Genomic DNA, 18,394 nt, shown 5'->3' on the forward strand with positions numbered 1-18,394 from the left:
GAACATATGTTACAAAGTTTATAGTTGGCAGAACGTTTTTGGTAGTTTTCGTCAGCCATGTTGGATTTTGCACGTCTTCTAGGAAATTACCATATTAATACGTAATAGTTTTTTGTGTATTGCGTTGTGGTTATAATTCAAGACTATAGTCATGTAAGTTTTCGGAGTTAGTACTAATAATTTCATGTGGTCAAGCAAAATACAAATTTTTAGGTTATATCTCGTGAGTCAATTGTTTAGTCAAACCAATGATTTTCGTATTTCCAGACAAAATCCTTGACATATTGATTCCTTTCCCCGTATAGTTTTCCTATGAGAATATGTTTAAAAAAATATATAATTATTTAGAATAACCTTCCAACATAAAGTGCGGTAAGTAAATAATTCATTTAGTACACAGGATCGTGTGATATCTGGTAACAGTTGGCATCACTGTCATGACGGCAATATTTGCTGTTCAGGAACTGTTCTTATGTGACCCTCACTATAAACTAATTGTAATCAATTAGATTTAGAGTCTGGCTGGGCGGAAGAGAAGGCCTACTGGCCTTAGCTCTGTCATAGAAGCCACTCGTGTAGCTCAGTCGGCTAGGTGCTTGCCTGCCAACCCCGAGTTGCGCTCGGTCACGGGTTCGATTCACGCTTGGGTTGATTCCCTGGTTGGGTTTTTCCGAGGTTTTCCAGAACCATAATGTGAATGTTACGTAATCTGTGGCGAATCCTCGGCCTCATATCGCCAAATACCATCTCGCTATCACCAATCCCATCGATGCTTAATAATCTAGTAGTTGTTGCAGTGTCGTTAAATAAATAAAGTAAAAATTTAGTTTATTGCAACTGCACTTGGAAAATGTTTTTGCATCGATTATGTACATTTTGATATGAATCCAGACCCTATTAGTCATAGGGTAAGGCATGTGCTATATGTTGTGATCATGCTGAGGCATATGAACACATAGGAAGCAGCTTATAACAGTATGGGTCGTGTTCTAACATTCTGTGATAAATTGTTCATTTAAGATATCTCTCTGTATCGCAGGAACGGAATCTTGTGGATCAGCATGTGACTGGTATAAAGGAGGAATATGAGGACCAGACCCAAGATCTCACATCTGAGATAAAATTTGAGGAAGATCCGGTGCCAATTTCGTTCCCAGTTTTCAAACATGAACCTGAGGTGAGTGCAGAACAAGGAATGCACTGTGCTCTTCCAGTGTTTATCTTGTATTTTGTTTCTCTTCTCAACGTTTTTTGCAACATGTGCCCCTTTTCATTCATCATATTAAATTCCCCCCGTATGTTGACTCATAAATAATAAAATTCAGTCCACACCTGTGCGCGTATGGCCTCGAAACCAGGTGGCCCGGGTTCGAATCTCGGTCGGGGCAAGTTACCTGGTTGAAGTTTTTTCCGGTGTTTTCCCTCAACCCAATACGAACAAATACTGTGTAACATTTGGTGCTGGACTCCGGACTTATGTCACCGGCATTATCACCTTCATCTCATTCAGACGCTAAGTAACCTGAAATATTGATACAGCGTCGTAAAGTAACCGAATTAAAAACAAAGCAAAATAAAATTCATGTAAAAATTGAAAACATTATATTCAATATTTTAATGCATACAGATATACCTCATTGATTTGTATTTTATAGTATTCTCATTTCTTCCTAAAACCCTCTAATTTCTCCTCCAGCTTGGTAACAACAGATTATATGAGTGTGCCACAGCATTTTAAACTACTGGTACACCTTTAGTGTGCCACACGTTGAAAAACGCTGTTCTACAACGAAAAGCTGTGCCCCATGAAATATCTTCCCCAAGATTTGTCTTTTATTGGCAAAAATTCTACTAAGCCTATTGCGACTTAAATGTAGTTGTGTGACAACTAAAATAATGCGCTTTTGTTATTGTAAATTGAGCTATCTTTTTGTTTTATTTGCTCTGTATTTGTAGGAAGTGCACAGTGACTTCAGTGAGGAGCCAAGGGTGGAAGTGACGACAGAGGACAACGATGTTTTCGCCGAAAGGTGAGTGTGGTGTACTAGTCTTCACGTAGAGTTCATTGTGTTTGAAGTGTCTGTTAGCTTGACTGTCCAGAAGCAGCTTCAGAAGAACTGTCTGTCTGAATCATCCAGCAGTAATCAGTCATCACATTCACACTCCACTTTGCTTGATATCTGGTTTCCATAAGTACTGTTCAAACCTTCCTTCATATTCTTCATTAAAAGTGCCTAGATTTTCAACAAAATAATTTAGATGGACAAGCATACACTCGTATTGCAGCCTAGGAAATTGAAACTCTTCAACTGAATTTCTACAGTTTCTTCATAATTGAAGTCTTTGTAATTCCCAAGGTAATTATGTACTGCGATTTTGAGTTCATTCCAAGAGTTTTTCTGCGATCCGCTCATCACGTTTAGGAAGCCATTATGTAATATTAATTTGCGTGATTTACTTATTTATTCATTTATTTATCTGTTTGTTCCTTCGCTCATGCGTCCTCGCGCAGTTATGGGCACCAGTCTTTCACTTTCACACCACCAGAATTGCAACTACAGTGACACATACAGGGGTAGTTCAACAATGTTTCACCAGGTTCTGATTTCTTTCTGTTTCTCCACCGTTTCCCCCTCCACTGTGTAGACCTAGTCCTTCTATCCCACTCACACGAGAAACTTCTTGGTGTTGTTATTAATGCAGAGTTCCTAGCAATAATGCTATTAACTCCCGTGCTGTCCAGTGTTTCGCACAGGTACTGAGTTTAGAATAGTGATTTCACGAAATGAGCACAGCAACTTATGATTTTCAAGTTACAAGATAGCTGCATGCTTCTCTGTAACAGACTGCATATAACTGTATGTCTACTCAGCTCTCAGGCACGAAAGTGTTACTGTGAGTGAAGTATTGTAGTTGTAGTGACATCACAATCATATAAATGAAACAATTTATATTATTAGTATCTGAGATACGTCATTCACAATAATAATCAGCAGTTAAAAACTGTAATGAATTTAGAAACATTCTACACAGACAATATTTAAAAATGGAAATATGTGTGATATAAAATCGAAGCATTGAGCCGAACAACGGTCTATGTTACAATTTTAAAAAATAGAGGTTTTAAAGGTATGATGCTCTGTATAGTCTTACACAGCTGTCACAAAAATTGTTTTCAATATCTGTATCAGAGGCGCTTCTACACGAGTTACAACCATGAATGTCTTGGTTGGTACAACAGTCTATGTCACTAGTCACTTCTAGCATTTCCAGTTGTTTACATCATATCGGGAGTTATTGCATGGGAGTTTGTCCTCTATACGAATACTGGGAACTTGAAGTCTGTGTATCAGGTTTCGGTTGATCTGTTACGACTAATGGACGAGTGCAAGACAGTGATGATTTTTACGGTAGATATTGTCTGACTAAATAAATCTAAACAAAACATAAAGAAAACAAGGATCCAGACAACTTAATATTAGTAAGTGGAAAATGTGTCACCAAAATCGGCCTGGTTGGTGTAGTTGGTACAGCGTTGGCCTTCTATACCCGAGGTTGCGGGTTCGATACCGGGCCAGATAGATGGCATTTAAGTGTGCTTAACTCATTAATGCCCAGAATATTTTTTGAGTTTTAGAAGTAATATTCATATTGTACCAACAGAATTATATGTAATGAACATCTGAATGTTTTTTTGAGAAAATCCAGACATTAATAGGCAATTGTGGACCTATTATCGAAGTGCCAGGATTTCGTGCCACTGGGAAATAAAGACAATCAAAATATATACTTATTCAGTTATTATAAATTCAAAACTTTGCAATATGTTTGCAAATCATACCTGTTATGAACTTTCCACTTATCTCACATGAGGTACGGATATTTTAAATATTTGTTTACCTAGGGAAAATATATGAAAAAGGATCAATAATTTTACAGTGTGCTCCTCGATTTTCAGTATTTTAGATTTTCTGGCATTCTGGGTGTAGTGGTACACTATATTTTTCACATAAGTATATTGTACGACGTCCACACTGCTTGCATCTTACATTAGGGTGTTCACTACGGGTGATCCAGTGAACAGTCCTGTCGAAACGAACATTATCATGAACTGCTTCTCGAATTTGAAGTGCTGAGCGAGGAGAATTTCTAGGTTTCCCCTACTGGACTAGGAGTTGCGAACTGCATTGCTGTTGGAAAGCTAGTAGTGAGATATCATCACAGTCTACTATATACATTCACGAAGCTTGGGGTGGTTCTTTGCCAACGAGTTGCATTTCTCATGTTAGTTGCTAGCCGCTTGGAGCGCTGTGAGTACTAGGAACAATAGACTGTGTCACTGCCATTGTGATCTAATACAGGTCGTAAGGAAAGCCATGTGACTCGCTTAACCCGATCACGAAGGGCGGCGTTTCAACCATATAAATTAATTGGAATGCATAAAGAGTAACTTATATTTCTCTAAAATGTAGTGTAATTGCATTAATAAAATTTGAAACAATGATTAGGGGACACTTCATACATAATTCCTTGCGAGTTAATGTGTAATATTACTTTTGGTGTGAAAATTACGTTGTTCGTATGTGTGATACCTGCCTTTATTTCGATTAAATATTGCGAAATTCTTGTACATTCATTTATGCACGATTCAATAATTTTCAGTTGCACCGTACGAATATTTAGATATGTTGAAATTATAGGTTATGTTTATTGTACCAGTTGTCTAATTTTAGTGGTCTCCAATGCCCTGCCACTACATATGTTGTTATAGGTTATGTTTACTATATTTAATTTATATTCCTGTATTCGCAATTTTACATTATAATTAAACGTAATGTCATTTATGACACCCGCCACAGTCTATTTTTCTGTATTTTAATACTACAATTGAGTATTATATCCACTGCCTAAGAGACGAAGTGACACAATCTTACGTACACTAATTTCATAGGAGTGGTATAATACAATATTTCGATTAATAATATGGAGAAGGAGACGTTTGTATTACTATAAAGTGTAAGAAAAATAGTTTGGAGCTATCCTTCTTCCGAAAGATCCAAGAAGGTGAGTTTATAGAATATAATATATATATATATTATGATAATAATATATAAACCTTATGTATTTCATATTTTAATAGTGGAAGGAAGGTGCTAACTTTTTAAAAAGGAACACGATGTCGAAAATACAATACATTTTATCGTCTCCTAGGGAAAGAGTCTCTGACAAGGCGATAGTAGCGATCCTGGTGATGAGCAACTATCTATGGATGCATATTTCAACTGTTTATGTTTGCATATTTAGTAAGTATTAAGGCCGTGTCTCAAAGCTCAAGTCCATACTACACACTAGTGACTAGCAACTAGATGACTTGTGAACTATACACAAGGGAGCTTTGGACATGTATGCTTGAAACATGGCCTTCTTCATTGACTATTTTTCTAAAAACCATGACATCATGGTGCAGCACTGAATTAAGAAGGCAGTGTCCTAATGCAACTTCATTACGAGTTATGTGGAAAAGATAAGGGCTTAATATATTACAATAATGTTTAAAACATTGTACAGAAGGTACTAACAATGTCAGTGTTCAAAGTTAACGTGTTATTCTACACTATATTTACATTATTTCACTTCCAAAGCATTTCAGATTTCATAACCCCAATTGCTGATGAGGTATCCATGTTTGTTTAGTGAACAAGTCAACAATCAAGCAAGCATTTTCGTTTACTAGCTACTACGGACTTGATTGCTATGCACTATGTAGCTTTGGATCATAACTTCTGACGTTACATCCGGCTATTTAGTCAACAATCTACTTCACTTCAGCTGAAAATGGTGCTTTGAGACACGGCCTTAATATACTCCATAATGTTGGGATCACCAGTTTAGGTTGACTATAACTGAATGTTCACTATATCTAGAATTGACTATATGTGTATCTGTGTACTTGTCACTATTTTATAGACTGATAGTATATTTACTTCAGGATTGCAGCTAGGAATGAGAGGATTGTAGCCACAGAATTGGCCAGTCTTCCTCTTGAAGAGATCGAGAAGTCCTCGGGAAAACCTGTGCGGACTCGTGAAGATGAGAAGCAGTTGGGATTACAGTTGTCTAAAATATGTGCCTCCACTGCAAAAATTGTGAGCAGTCATTCATCTATGGACGTAAGCAAGAAACCTTTCAAATGCGAAGTTTGTGATAAGTCTTTGTCAAACTCGAAAAGTCTAAAAAGCCATGAAAGTCTGCACATCGGGGAAAAGCGTTTCAAGTGTGATGTTTGTGGCAGGTGTTTCTTGCGGTCAGGTGGTTTAAAAACGCATAAACTCGTCCATACTGGCGAGAAGCCTTTCAATTGTAAATTTTGTGGTAAGTGCTTTTCACTGAAGACAAAATTAAAAACTCATCAACGCCTGCACACCGGCGAAAAGCCTTTCAAATGTGATATTTGTGGGAAGTCTTTCTCGTATTCAACTAACCTAAGAATCCACGAACGGCGGCACTCGGGCGAGAGGCCATTCAAATGTGATGTTTGTGGTAAGTGTTACTCGGAGACGGGTGCCCTTACACGCCATGTACGTGTGCACACTGGCGTGAAACCTTTCAAATGCGATGTTTGTGGTAAGTGTTTCTCGGAAACGAGTTACCTTAAGCGCCACGAACGTGTGCACTCTGGCCAGAAACCTTTCAATTGTGACGTTTGTGGGAATTGTTTCTCGCGGTCGAGTGCCCTAAAACGCCATGAACGTGTGCACTCTGGGGAAAAACCTTTCAAATGTGATGTTTGTGGTAAGTCTTTCTCGCAGTCATTTGGCCTTAAAATCCATGGACGTGTGCACTCTGGCGAGAAACCTTTCAAATGTGATTTTTGTGGTAAGTGTTTCTCAATGTCGGCTGGCCTAAAAGATCATGAACGAGTTCACACTGGTCAGAAACCTTTCAAATGTGATTTTTGTGGTAAGTGTTTGTCGCACTCGGGAAGCCTAAAAGTTCATAAACGTATGCACTCTGGCGAGAAACCTTTTAAATGTGATGTTTGTGGTAAGTGTTACTCGCAATCATGTAACCTAAAATTCCATGAACGCCTGCATACTGGAGACAAACGTTACTAATGTGATGTTTGTGGTAAGTGTTTTTCGCAGTAGCTTTTCCTAAAACCAATGAACTTTGAACAAGTGCGAAACCTTCCAAATGTGAATTTTTAGTAAGTGGTACTCTGAGTCGGGTGAACTAAAATCCATTAAACGCCTGCTTCGGGGTTACACCTTTCAAATGTGATATTTGTGGTAAAGGTCGGGTAATCTTAAAACACATTAACGGCTATAGGCGGGAAGCCTTTCACGTCTGATATATATATTTTTTTGTTTTTGGAAAATTACTTTAAATGTGTTTTCAAATATAGTGATGAACAGTTTGGTAATCCGATGTTTTGAGGAATGTGTGTTTTCTTTGTCCTCTAAGATAAAACTGTTACGTGCACAACAAACCTGGAAGGAAAGCGACAACGAGAACAGAAATACTGTTAAAATACATTGTGCAATGAGCGTGAAAGTTTATTTACTCTTTTCTCATAAATCTATTTTCTCGTCGTATATTTTGGAGCAAGGGTGCATTTTCATCCATCGTGTCTAACTAACTCAGAAATTGAGTAGAATCACTTTCAGTATTATGCTGTATATATGTAACCAGATTACAACTAGAATTGAATTCGTAAGAAATTCTGTGTAAACATTTTGTATTACTTTAACCTGTGTTTGAGAAACTCGTTTCAGAACATGGGAGGACTGATAGTAAGAAGAATAAGAATAAAGTTCATGAGATTTGCTGATTTGGCGTTGTTAGCAGAAGAGAAGATGATACTAAGGATGTCCGCGTATATATAATTATACAGTATGGACACTTCGTGTCGGTACCTTTGATGTAGCAGGACTGATTTCAATGATCTTCAAACCTATTTGAGCGTGAGATTGTCCTTTCTTCCGGTATTTGTCACTTACATCGCACCAGCTAGCATTCGAAACAGCAGAAATATAACACTATGAATTATTACATCTAGGTACATTATGCATTGAAATAAAATAAATCGGAGCGATTGAAATAATACATCCGTGATTAACTGTAATATGTAGACACTAGAGTTCCTTTACAATGAGAGTTGAGACGTTGACTCCAACAACAATAAAAATATGTAATGATTTGATAGTGCTGAAAATGGAAGAAGACAACTCCTGTAAGAAGTAAAACCCTATACCTATATTGTATTGTATACAAATATTAAACTAATTTGATACATAATTTAATAATGTAATATGTTATTTTATAATATAATTTATTATATATAAAATGCGACAAATTATTATTACAACTAGTTTGTCGCTGAGAAATAAGGAAAAGCTGTTAACTTAAATTTATTTGAAGCAAAGCGTTACTGGATTATACACTAAGGTAGGCGATGATGTTTGGATCCTGTGTCTCAACTCAATTCTCAATTATTATCTCAGCATGTGCTCGATTACACTAACCTCTAGCGCTTGAAAGTGGAACTAAACGCCGGTGCACAGAGAAACAAAACACAGGAAGATTCGCTCAGTGTGTATTATTTATAATCCCTAGTCGCTGGAGATATGCTACTGGAACTAAATAACAGCTCTGAGCAGTAGTATGGGATGAGTATAAATTCTAATAAGACGAGGGCCATGGTCTTAGGAAGAAAAATTTAGAATGTAAACTTGTGAATCCTAAATGAGGCAGTAGAGCATGTGGACAGCTTCATATACTTGGGGTGTACTGTACGTGACTAGCCTCCAGGAATTCAAATTGAGGAAAGCAACGGCCAAGGTTTCTTTTAATACAAAAAAGAGCATCTTTTGTGCAGCTCTGGATAATGAACCAAGGATGAGACCAGTGAAGTGCTTTGTATGCAATTTGGCATTGTATTGGGCAGAAACATGGACATTACGACGGAGCGAATAGAAGCATTTGAAATAAGGATACGGAGAAGAATGGAACGTGTAGTGGACAGACAGAATAAGTAGTGAAGCTGTGTTGGAAAGAGTGGGTGAGAAAAAGAATGATACTGGAATGAATGACAAAGGTAGGGTTTCCAGACGTCCCGTAAAATAGGGATCGTTCCGTTTTTCGCTATTGCGTCCCGTTGTCCTGAGAAAAGGCTTCGAGACAGCTTTCCTTCGCATATTTTAGAGTTCTAAAATAAGAAAAAAAACAAAAGTTACAATGTCTATTCTATATTACAAATTAGAAACATCACACTTCGTGATTGCATTGTAGACGGGCTATTATGAAAAAATTATTGTGAGTTATTAATTTCTCAAGGCGAGTGAATGCAACACCAAATGCTTAGATGAAGTCCGGGTGTATCTTTTTAAATGTACTGAAGGAGAACTCTCAAATTTGAAGATTGTAGTGGATTCATTATGCGTATCCCTGGAACAAATGCGTGCGTCGAAAGATTAGTCTCACATGAGCGCTCTGTGGACTGATGAGAAAAATAAATTATCTTTAAGAACAGTAAAATTAATGCTTGTTGTACAGTCTTTCTTCAGTGAGGATTGTGTTGCTTTTCATGACACGAGTCTTCAAAATAAACAATTTCTAAGTGAAATTCATTGTTCAGAGAAATATTGCAAGGCCAATCCGGATTGATTTATAAGAATATTGTGGCTCGAGTGGTGTATTTTGTAGCTATGTCTGTAATAACTTAGTAAAAGAAATTTGAAGGCAACTTATATAAAGAAGCTTAAAGTAAATGCAGATTTGTTCCTAAACAATTTTCTTTACTGTTTCTTTACTTACCCTTAGTTAAGAAAGTGCTTGTGTAGTAAACTTTACTTTGATAGATTGGCATATTTGACGGGTGCGCATACTAAACTTACTCAATGATAACTGATAAGTGTCCCGTATTTTTTTGCAATATGACTGGGAACACTAGAAGAAGGGGGACAGAAAATGGTTGGGTCACTCGCTGAGACGAAACTGGCTACTGAGGGAAGTACTGGAAGGATTGGTCAATGGGGTAGAGTTCGGGGCAGAAGAATATATCAGGTGATAGACGACATTAAGATGTACGGATCATATGAAGAGAGAAAAAGGTGGGCACTATATGGGAAAGATTGGAGAAACCTGGTTTTGCAGTGAAATACCTGCTCTTGTTTAGAACACTAAATTAATTAATGACCATTTACTTACGTTATCAGGCTTGAATTTATGAAAGAAAACCATTGTTCAATTATGCACATTGTCGTTTCCGTTAATGGTTTATTGTGTATCATAGAACTCATTTGTAGTAATGCGGTGTACTTGTCAAAATGTTAATAAAGTAACCATAAGTTTATATATTTTTTATCTTATTTCGTATTTGTAATTCCTTCATAACCATTTAGGCTTTGTGCTATAAGACTACGAAATACACTGCTCAAAACAGTTAGAGGAACACTTGTAATGAGTTGAATAAGTTATTGTTTTTCGAAGCTGTGATCCTGAAAATTGGACAATATGTAAATTGGAACATTAATTTAATCTAGGGATACAAATTTTAAAAATCCATAGCCTAAATACAGAGTAATTACATTAAATAACAAATATGGAGAAAAATTTGATTGCGGAAGGCACCATCAACTTCTGATTGGTAAGCTTTCTGACGTTGTTATAGGGACAAATGCTGGTTACCCCCTTATTCATTAAAGTCTCTGAGGCATTTAAATGAGTTTGAAGTATATCTTGCACTTCTTCTTTTACGACAAGGTCAATCACTGAGGCAAGTGGCTAGAGAGCTTGAGGTTTCTCCTTCCGTGGTGTCCAGGTTACGGAACAGGCACAGACAGACAGGTCAGAATTGTAGAAGACCTGGCCAGGACTGTAAATATAAAACAAGCCCCCAGGACGACAGATACATTGTCCTATCAGCTCTTCGACAGAGTGCGAAAACTGCAAGAGACCTGCAGAATGACCTCTATATGGCTTCCGGAATCCGGGTTTCAGACCAAACGGTAAGGAACAGATTAAGGAAAAAGAATATTCGTCCAAAAAGGCCTGTTGAAAACAGCGTTTGACAAATGAGCATCACGCAGCAAGACTTACGTTTGCTGAAAACCGTGCGGATTGGCAGTATGTGCTCTTCTCGGACGAAACCAGGTATCGTCTTACACCTTGTGATGGTCGTTTAAGGGTGTGGGGACAGCCAGGAGAAAGATATTCTGTAAGATTTGTACAGGAAATGGATAGATTCGTTGCAGGTTCCATAATGGTATAGGCCGGAAATATGTATAACAATCGTATGGACCTCGTAATTGTTCTCCAGCGACTAAATGCTGTCCGGTACATCGAGGACATTCTGGAAGAGCATCTAGTACTGCTGCCATTGGAGTAGCCCTGTTTGTTCAGGATAATGCCAGGGCACATTCTGCGGCTGTCACCAGGGATTTCCTAAGGGAGAATGAAATTGAGGTAATGGAGTGGCCAGCGATCAGCCCGGATCTCAACTTTATTGAACACTTGTGGAATCTTCTGGATACGAAAGTGAGGAACCACATCAAGCTCCACAAACCCTGCAGGAACTTGGAGATGCTCTAATGGAGGAATGGGAGAATATTCCCCAAGAGGAAATACAGAATCTCATAGGGACCATGCCACGAAGGTGCCATACTGTTATCGAATATCGTAGAGGCCATACAAGAAACTAGGCTTTATAACGAGTGTTTAAGTTTGATAAGTAAGGACGAGATTCAGTTTCTTATAAAGTGCAATGTTTTAAACAGCTGTTTGTTTATATTATTCATTGTCTTTATTGACATGGAGATAAATGTGGCCATATATAACCATTAATAATATACCTTATTAATTTCATGTCTTTACCTTTATCCAATGAAAAAATATTTAAATAAATCTTAGTGTTCCCCTAATTGTTTTGAGCACTGTATATATTTATGGAAGATGCTGAAGTGTTGCATGATCTCTCTCTCTCTGCGAGATACGAGATGGCAGAGAGATTGCGAGTTTTGGCGAACGTTATGATCAGATAGTAGAAATTGAGAGCAAATACTTCCATAGAAAATATGACAGGGGTGAATGGAAGGAAGTCACGAGGCCTGCAGTGGGAAAGCGGAAAATGCATTTTGGCTGATGTTTGAGATCGACATTCTCCCACGCTGGAAGTCGCCAAAATGTGGTACAATTTGTCTAGGATTCCCATCGTTTCTGATGGGTGACCATCAATAAATCTTGTTATAAATTGTGTAGTCAACTGTCGGAAGACAGGTTGAAACTCATGACACCATTGAGGCATCAGTCATGAAGCAACTAAGCCAGCAGATAATTGGAGGGTGTTGCCATCTCATTTCCTCCTCCATTGCATTCATTGATGACTAGTAACATATTTCATTAATGAGATGTATACAAACAATTGTTCTTCCTCTGACATATAATTGAAGTACTGCTGTTTATTTATATATATATCAGCCAGAACCTCAATTAGAAGTAATCTTGTAATTATAAATATAAAAAAGTATAATTGGTACTTGTCTAATTCATTTCTAAGTCTGCTTGTCTTTTTTCTAAATTCCAGTTACATTAAATAAATTCTAGCCTCTTAACTGCCTAGGGTCTCTGGGTCTCTTATGTGCAGGCTTGTTTGGAAAAATAAAGTAGGCTATATGTGACTTCTTTGTTACTCAGTCTTACGTGCGGTACACCTGTATGCTTCGCAATATTTCAACATTACAAGGGCAAAATCAACGAAATATAAATAATATTATATATACTTCTTTCAACAAAACAACCATTTCCCATGAGCGTTATACTGGTGGCAGACTACAGTCACTAATCGCGATCATCGACCTAATCGCGATCGGGTTGGTAGTGTGTCACCGTCCCGATCGCGATCAGGAGCTAAACCAGTTTCAAGAACAAGATAATCGCGCTGAGGCACGGCCCAGTGGACGAAAGTAACATTTTAGTAGACTTTGGTTTCGAATCACCTTGAATTATATTATTTAGGAAGTCGTGATAGCTTTTGCTGTGAAATTTTGTTACCCCTTCCATTGTATTATATGAAATAGAAACGAAAATGAATGGCTAGAAAATGAATTTGGCTACTATTAGACGCAGTGGAGAAATTTAATGCAGGTGTGAGAAAAGTACAAAGAAATATATTGACAAATGACAGACGAATTATTCATATTATATATATATATATATATATAGAGAGAGAGAGAGCAATAGAAGGCTGCTGAAAGATGTTTCATTTCAATAAATAATGGATTACAAACTGGAACTGGTTTCTTTTTCAGATTTTCAATTTCAGTCTCCATTACGACGCTATCGTTGAGGTTAAGCTTGATTTTAAAAATGTTTTATTACAAAATAATATAAATTTTTGGCATTTTATAGGTTATAAAATCTCTTTTCAAAATAATAATAATAATAATAAATAAGAAATAAATTCCCATATTAAGCTGCAAGAAACAACAAAAAAAAAGGGGGGGGGGAAAACAATGAACAAACATCAAAATAAAGTATGAACTTTAGGTTTTGTCCAGGAGGGAAACCGAGCCCCTACAACCGAGGCTGCGCAGAAGTTTAGAGTAGGGACAAATTGAAGCTTGCGTCCGCCGCCATGCTTTGGGAGAAGTGCCGGCTAGCAGACGGCTGCACTGTACAATGCTGAATTTTTATATAGGCTATGTTTGGTGTCTCTTATAAATAAGACTGAATGGATAAATGAAAAAATTCTATTAACATTTAAAGCGACCACGTTATGGACATAATCAAGCTTAGTTACCGTTAGTTTGACATGAAACGGAAGAAGACTGCAACAATTTGATACCGTAACTAAAGATGTTGTATAGTTATTTGACAACATATAAAGCGTTATAAATGCAAATGGATATTGTAGTAATAGTTCAGATGAAAAGAAAATTATTAATATTAATTATTACTAACAAAACACTGCCTGTATAAGGTATTACATTAGGCCTATACCGTAAACACACGTTTGCTTTGATATGGACGAGAAACGAACAATTATTATTTATCCGCTTCCATATCACATAATATAGGCCTACATCTGTAAAATAAAAACCCATACCTAATGTTTTAGTTTGAAATATAAATAGGGCTACCATGCATTAGCTTATTATCACAGCTGTAGTATGAAATAAACGTCAAATGCATGAATTAGTCATATAACAGAACTCAGGCTTAATGTACAGAACATCTTGCCTATTGATTTATTATTATTATTATTATTATTATTATTATTATTATTATTATTGACTCCGTTAAATGTCGTCCTACAACATTTTTATGTAAAGTCGTGTTGTACTGGTAACTTTAAGATGTGTGCTGACATCTGCTCTTTATGAAATACTTTCTTTTAGTTGATTATTTAACAACGCTGTATCAACTACTAGATTATGCCAAGGATTCGCCAAAGATTACCTGACATTCACCTTACTGTTGAGGATATCAGAAAAGACCCAACCAGGAAATCAGCCCAAGCGGTAATCGAACCCGCGCCCGAGCGCGACTCCGTATCGGCAGGCCTTAGCCCATTGAGCTACGCCAGTAGCTCTTTATGTACCTCTGCGGTCAGTTTAGCAAGTTTAAAATATGATTCACGGGATAAATCTGGGATCCAATTTCTAAAATACGTTCCTATAAGTGTAGAAAGATTGTACAAGTGTTCTATTGTTAGATCACATTGTTTTCACGCGATGTAAGTGTGGGTGGTAATATGCCATTGAAATGTCAACATCTCTATATAATCGCTCTTTCAATTAAGCGACATATTTCCATAATCTCAGATGATGATATGACAAGGCTCCCATTATTCTTTCGTTGAAAAAAAAAATAAATAAAAGAGATTTTGTTTACTGCTGCTACGTACCATAAATTGAGTTTTTAGATTTATTACACCATATTTTGTTAATTATTTAACAACTAAGTCAGCAATGCATACAATCACATTTTCACAATATTCTGTCATTGAGAATGATGTAAGAATGAGGGAATTGCAGGTCAATATCTGCAGTTCAAAGTTCTAAAGAGTCATATCGTCTCTGATTTTCAAAACACTGAGGATTATTATTACAGTGCGTTAGGTGTTTGGAAAATGCCATTGGGTATATAGGAAATTTTTAGCGGACATCCCTCTCTTTGTAATATAATTTAAATAAATTATTTACGTATTTTCTAACGTATATAAAATAACACAAGTAAAAATGTTCCATGTATTCGGTCATAGGAAATAGAAATAAACTAATAAGTCTATTTATGAGCAATATAAAGCGTTTATATTTAAAGCAATGCTTAATTACAGTATTTAGATTTATTTCTGTTATTTAATATTATACATTAGAAAATACGTAAATAAGTTTAGCTATATTACAGAGAAGAGGGATGTCCGCTAAGAAAACGCCTATATACCCAATGGTATTTTCTAAACTCCGAATACTTATAGAAACAATCATTCGTGCTCCCCAAACATGGCGTCGCGTGAACCTGCGCGAGAGGTTTCAAATTTGTACACGACACCATCGCCAATTGTGTGTCTAAATCGTTGCTTACGTGATTACACAAGCTGGCGCATAGCACGATCGAGAGTAGGTCTCTGTGAGTCATGACAATTTCTGCCGCTAGGTTCGCCTCTCTGCCCTATGAAATGATGAATAGTACCATTACAAAGCATTGTGCATCGTGAAAATAGTTCGATTAATTGTGCATTACTCATTGAGTACGAATATTACAAATATGCCAAGCATATTACAGTGTTATTTGAAGTTTGGTCAGCTAAGTTATATTCGAAAATTGTCTGTGTTTTGCTATGTGAAGAACTCTGTACCAACAGGTCGTATATTTATAGGTTAAGTTAAATGTCAAAGTTCTCTCATATAACAAGCAATGCTATGTTAAAAGTGGCGAATTGCATTTTCCGACTCTCGAATGATGTGACCCGAAATGTAAAATAATTTCATGCATTGTTTCACTTACCAAGCATTACTGATATAGGCCTAATGAAAATGTGAACGACGTGATGTAAACATTGAAGATAATGTTGTTACTGTTTTCCCTTTCTCTTTTAGAAAATACCGACAAAAGTAATTAATTATTTGGTAATTTCATAGAAGACGGGCACTTAGTTGAATATAGTAAGTATTACCAACTTCTTTATTTCAGAGTTAAATGTTAGTGATCTTTTAGTGACTTTTACATGTTAGTTCTAGGTTTTTGTACTAGGTGTCGCCGTGATTTTCTTTTAATTTTATTGGTTATAGTTGTCATTTGTTCTAGAATTTTCGTTAATTTTGAATGGATAATGACGTTATCAGTTGTTCTTGGTTGTTTGACGTGAGTGGTGTTATGTTGTGTCTGATGGCTAAAGCTATTGAAAGTTTCTCATTTTCTGATTTTTGTGATTTTCTTTCGATTTGATTGGTTATAGTTATCATTTATTCTAGAATTTTCATTAATTTTTCATGGATAATGACGTTGTCCTGTTGTTCTCTGTTGTTTGACGTGAGTGGTGTTACATTGTAGATTTGTCTGCATTTGTCGAATGGGCATCATCATGCTTACGAAAAGCCACTTTTCAGTGCCAATAATTTATTTTATGTGCACAAGGTTGGAATTTTGAAGTAAGAGGGAAAGGAAGGAAACCGTGTTATGAAATGTATCTATTAAATTTTGTGTCGATTTTGGTTTAGTTCTTTCGCTGGTGAAGAAGGATTGTGTTGAATGTTGAGAAGAAAACTGTTTTTCTGTGGTTTAAAGGAATTATTTACTGAATTTTCTGTAGAAGTTAAGATGTAATAAGTGTTCGAAGAGAATTTCATTTAGTGTAAACACGTGGTAGGCTATATTTATGCAAAGTTGACTGTACGACAAAGTGTTGGTTTAGTTCTTTGTTGCCTGCATGGTTTAAGTTTAGAATACCTTAAAGCCGGTGTCATTTATACTGGAAGTGAAGAGATTGTCGTTGAAGACGTCGATGAGAATTGAATTTTATTTGATAAGATGATAAATTATTATGTTTTGTTTTATGTTTTAGTGATTTGTGGGGGTAAAGTGCGGACGAAAACTGCCAGAAAAGTACTACCAACTATGAACTTCGAATCCCACCAAACACCATAAAAATCAAAGATGAAAAATTAAACATATTTTCATTTTTTGAAGGGCTTGTTCTTCTTTAAAAATATGAATATATGTTTGATTTTCCATCTTTGATTTTGTGATGTCTGGTGACATTTGAACTTCATAGTTGGCAGAACGTTTTGGTAGTTTTCGTCAGCCATGTTGGATTTTGCCCGTCTTCTAGGAAATTACCAATTATTTTCATGCTGTACTTATTAGGTAATTAATGTGTATTTGTCTGTATTTTAGACCTGTGTATTGTTACGTAATTATCAGTGAATTAGGTAAGAGAACTTAACAAGGTTAGTATGAGATTAGGTAATGCACCTCAAACTGGAAACTAATGGCTGCTGCGAAATAGGCTGAGGTGGTTATCGTGTGAATCAAATTATATCTAGAATATCTAGTTTTATTGAATACGGATACGTAAAGTTTTTTTTTTTTTTTTTTTTGTTTTAGCATGTGTTTGTAATTTTGTGAGGTTATGTCTAGCCTAATTTCTTTTTATTCTTGTATCATTACCAATACATTAATTTATTTTATATTCATTTCAGGTGTTACGGAGGTGTTACATCTATGGTGGCAACTCTACTTATGTTAGGATATGAAGTAACAGTATATATTCAACTTCATCATTTGCTAAAAATTAAAGAAAACTGTATGTCTTCGACTCATTCCATCGTCATTTCTTCTTATGTATGTGAACCACGTTCATTCTAAAAGTGCTACATTAAATGAACACTGTAGACAACGTGATGGAACAATTTACAAGTTACTGTTAAAGTGCTCAACATTTTCAAGTGGTGCTATACCCATTGTTTCAAAATGTACATACATATTTTTACATTTCTATAAGAGGTGTCATAAATTATTTCAGCATATTTGTAAATTCTTCAAAATTAATTCTTGTAATTAAGACCATAAAGTAATGAAATAATATAGCCTTGGCCTATGTGTGATTTTATACTACCGGTATTGATGTTGATCTTGGTAAATTAATCCAATTTCACAGTGTTGTCTTTTGTATTGTGGTTCATAACAATTATAAAATATGTACGTGGAAATGTTTTTAAAATAATAAATTCTAGCTCATGATTTTAAGTGGTCGTTTCAATGGGAGGTTATATTGGAAAGATGATCACAAATGGATAATTTACTGCAAGATACAAGAACTGAATATAAGTGAGTGTTCCGTTGAAAGTGAAAGTGAAAATTTCGTTTTACAAGAGCTAAGTAGGCGTAATAT

General features: G+C 36.1%; 1 protein-coding gene across 1 annotated transcript in view; it reads left to right on the top strand.

Moving 5' to 3' along the window:
• LOC138693364 (zinc finger protein 665-like) overlaps positions 1–18,394 on the top strand; it is a 35,198-nt gene that overhangs the window by 1,751 nt on the left and 15,053 nt on the right. The window contains exons 3-5 of the mRNA XM_069817283.1: positions 1,040–1,177; positions 1,957–2,030; positions 5,990–7,112. Coding sequence (XP_069673384.1) covers positions 1,040–1,177; positions 1,957–2,030; positions 5,990–7,112 — 1,335 coding nt within the window. The remainder of the gene's footprint in view (positions 1–1,039; positions 1,178–1,956; positions 2,031–5,989; positions 7,113–18,394) is intronic.

The sequence above is a fragment of the Periplaneta americana genome, chromosome 17 (assembly GCF_040183065.1).
Source record: "Periplaneta americana isolate PAMFEO1 chromosome 17, P.americana_PAMFEO1_priV1, whole genome shotgun sequence".
Taxonomy (NCBI): domain Eukaryota; kingdom Metazoa; phylum Arthropoda; class Insecta; order Blattodea; family Blattidae; genus Periplaneta; species Periplaneta americana.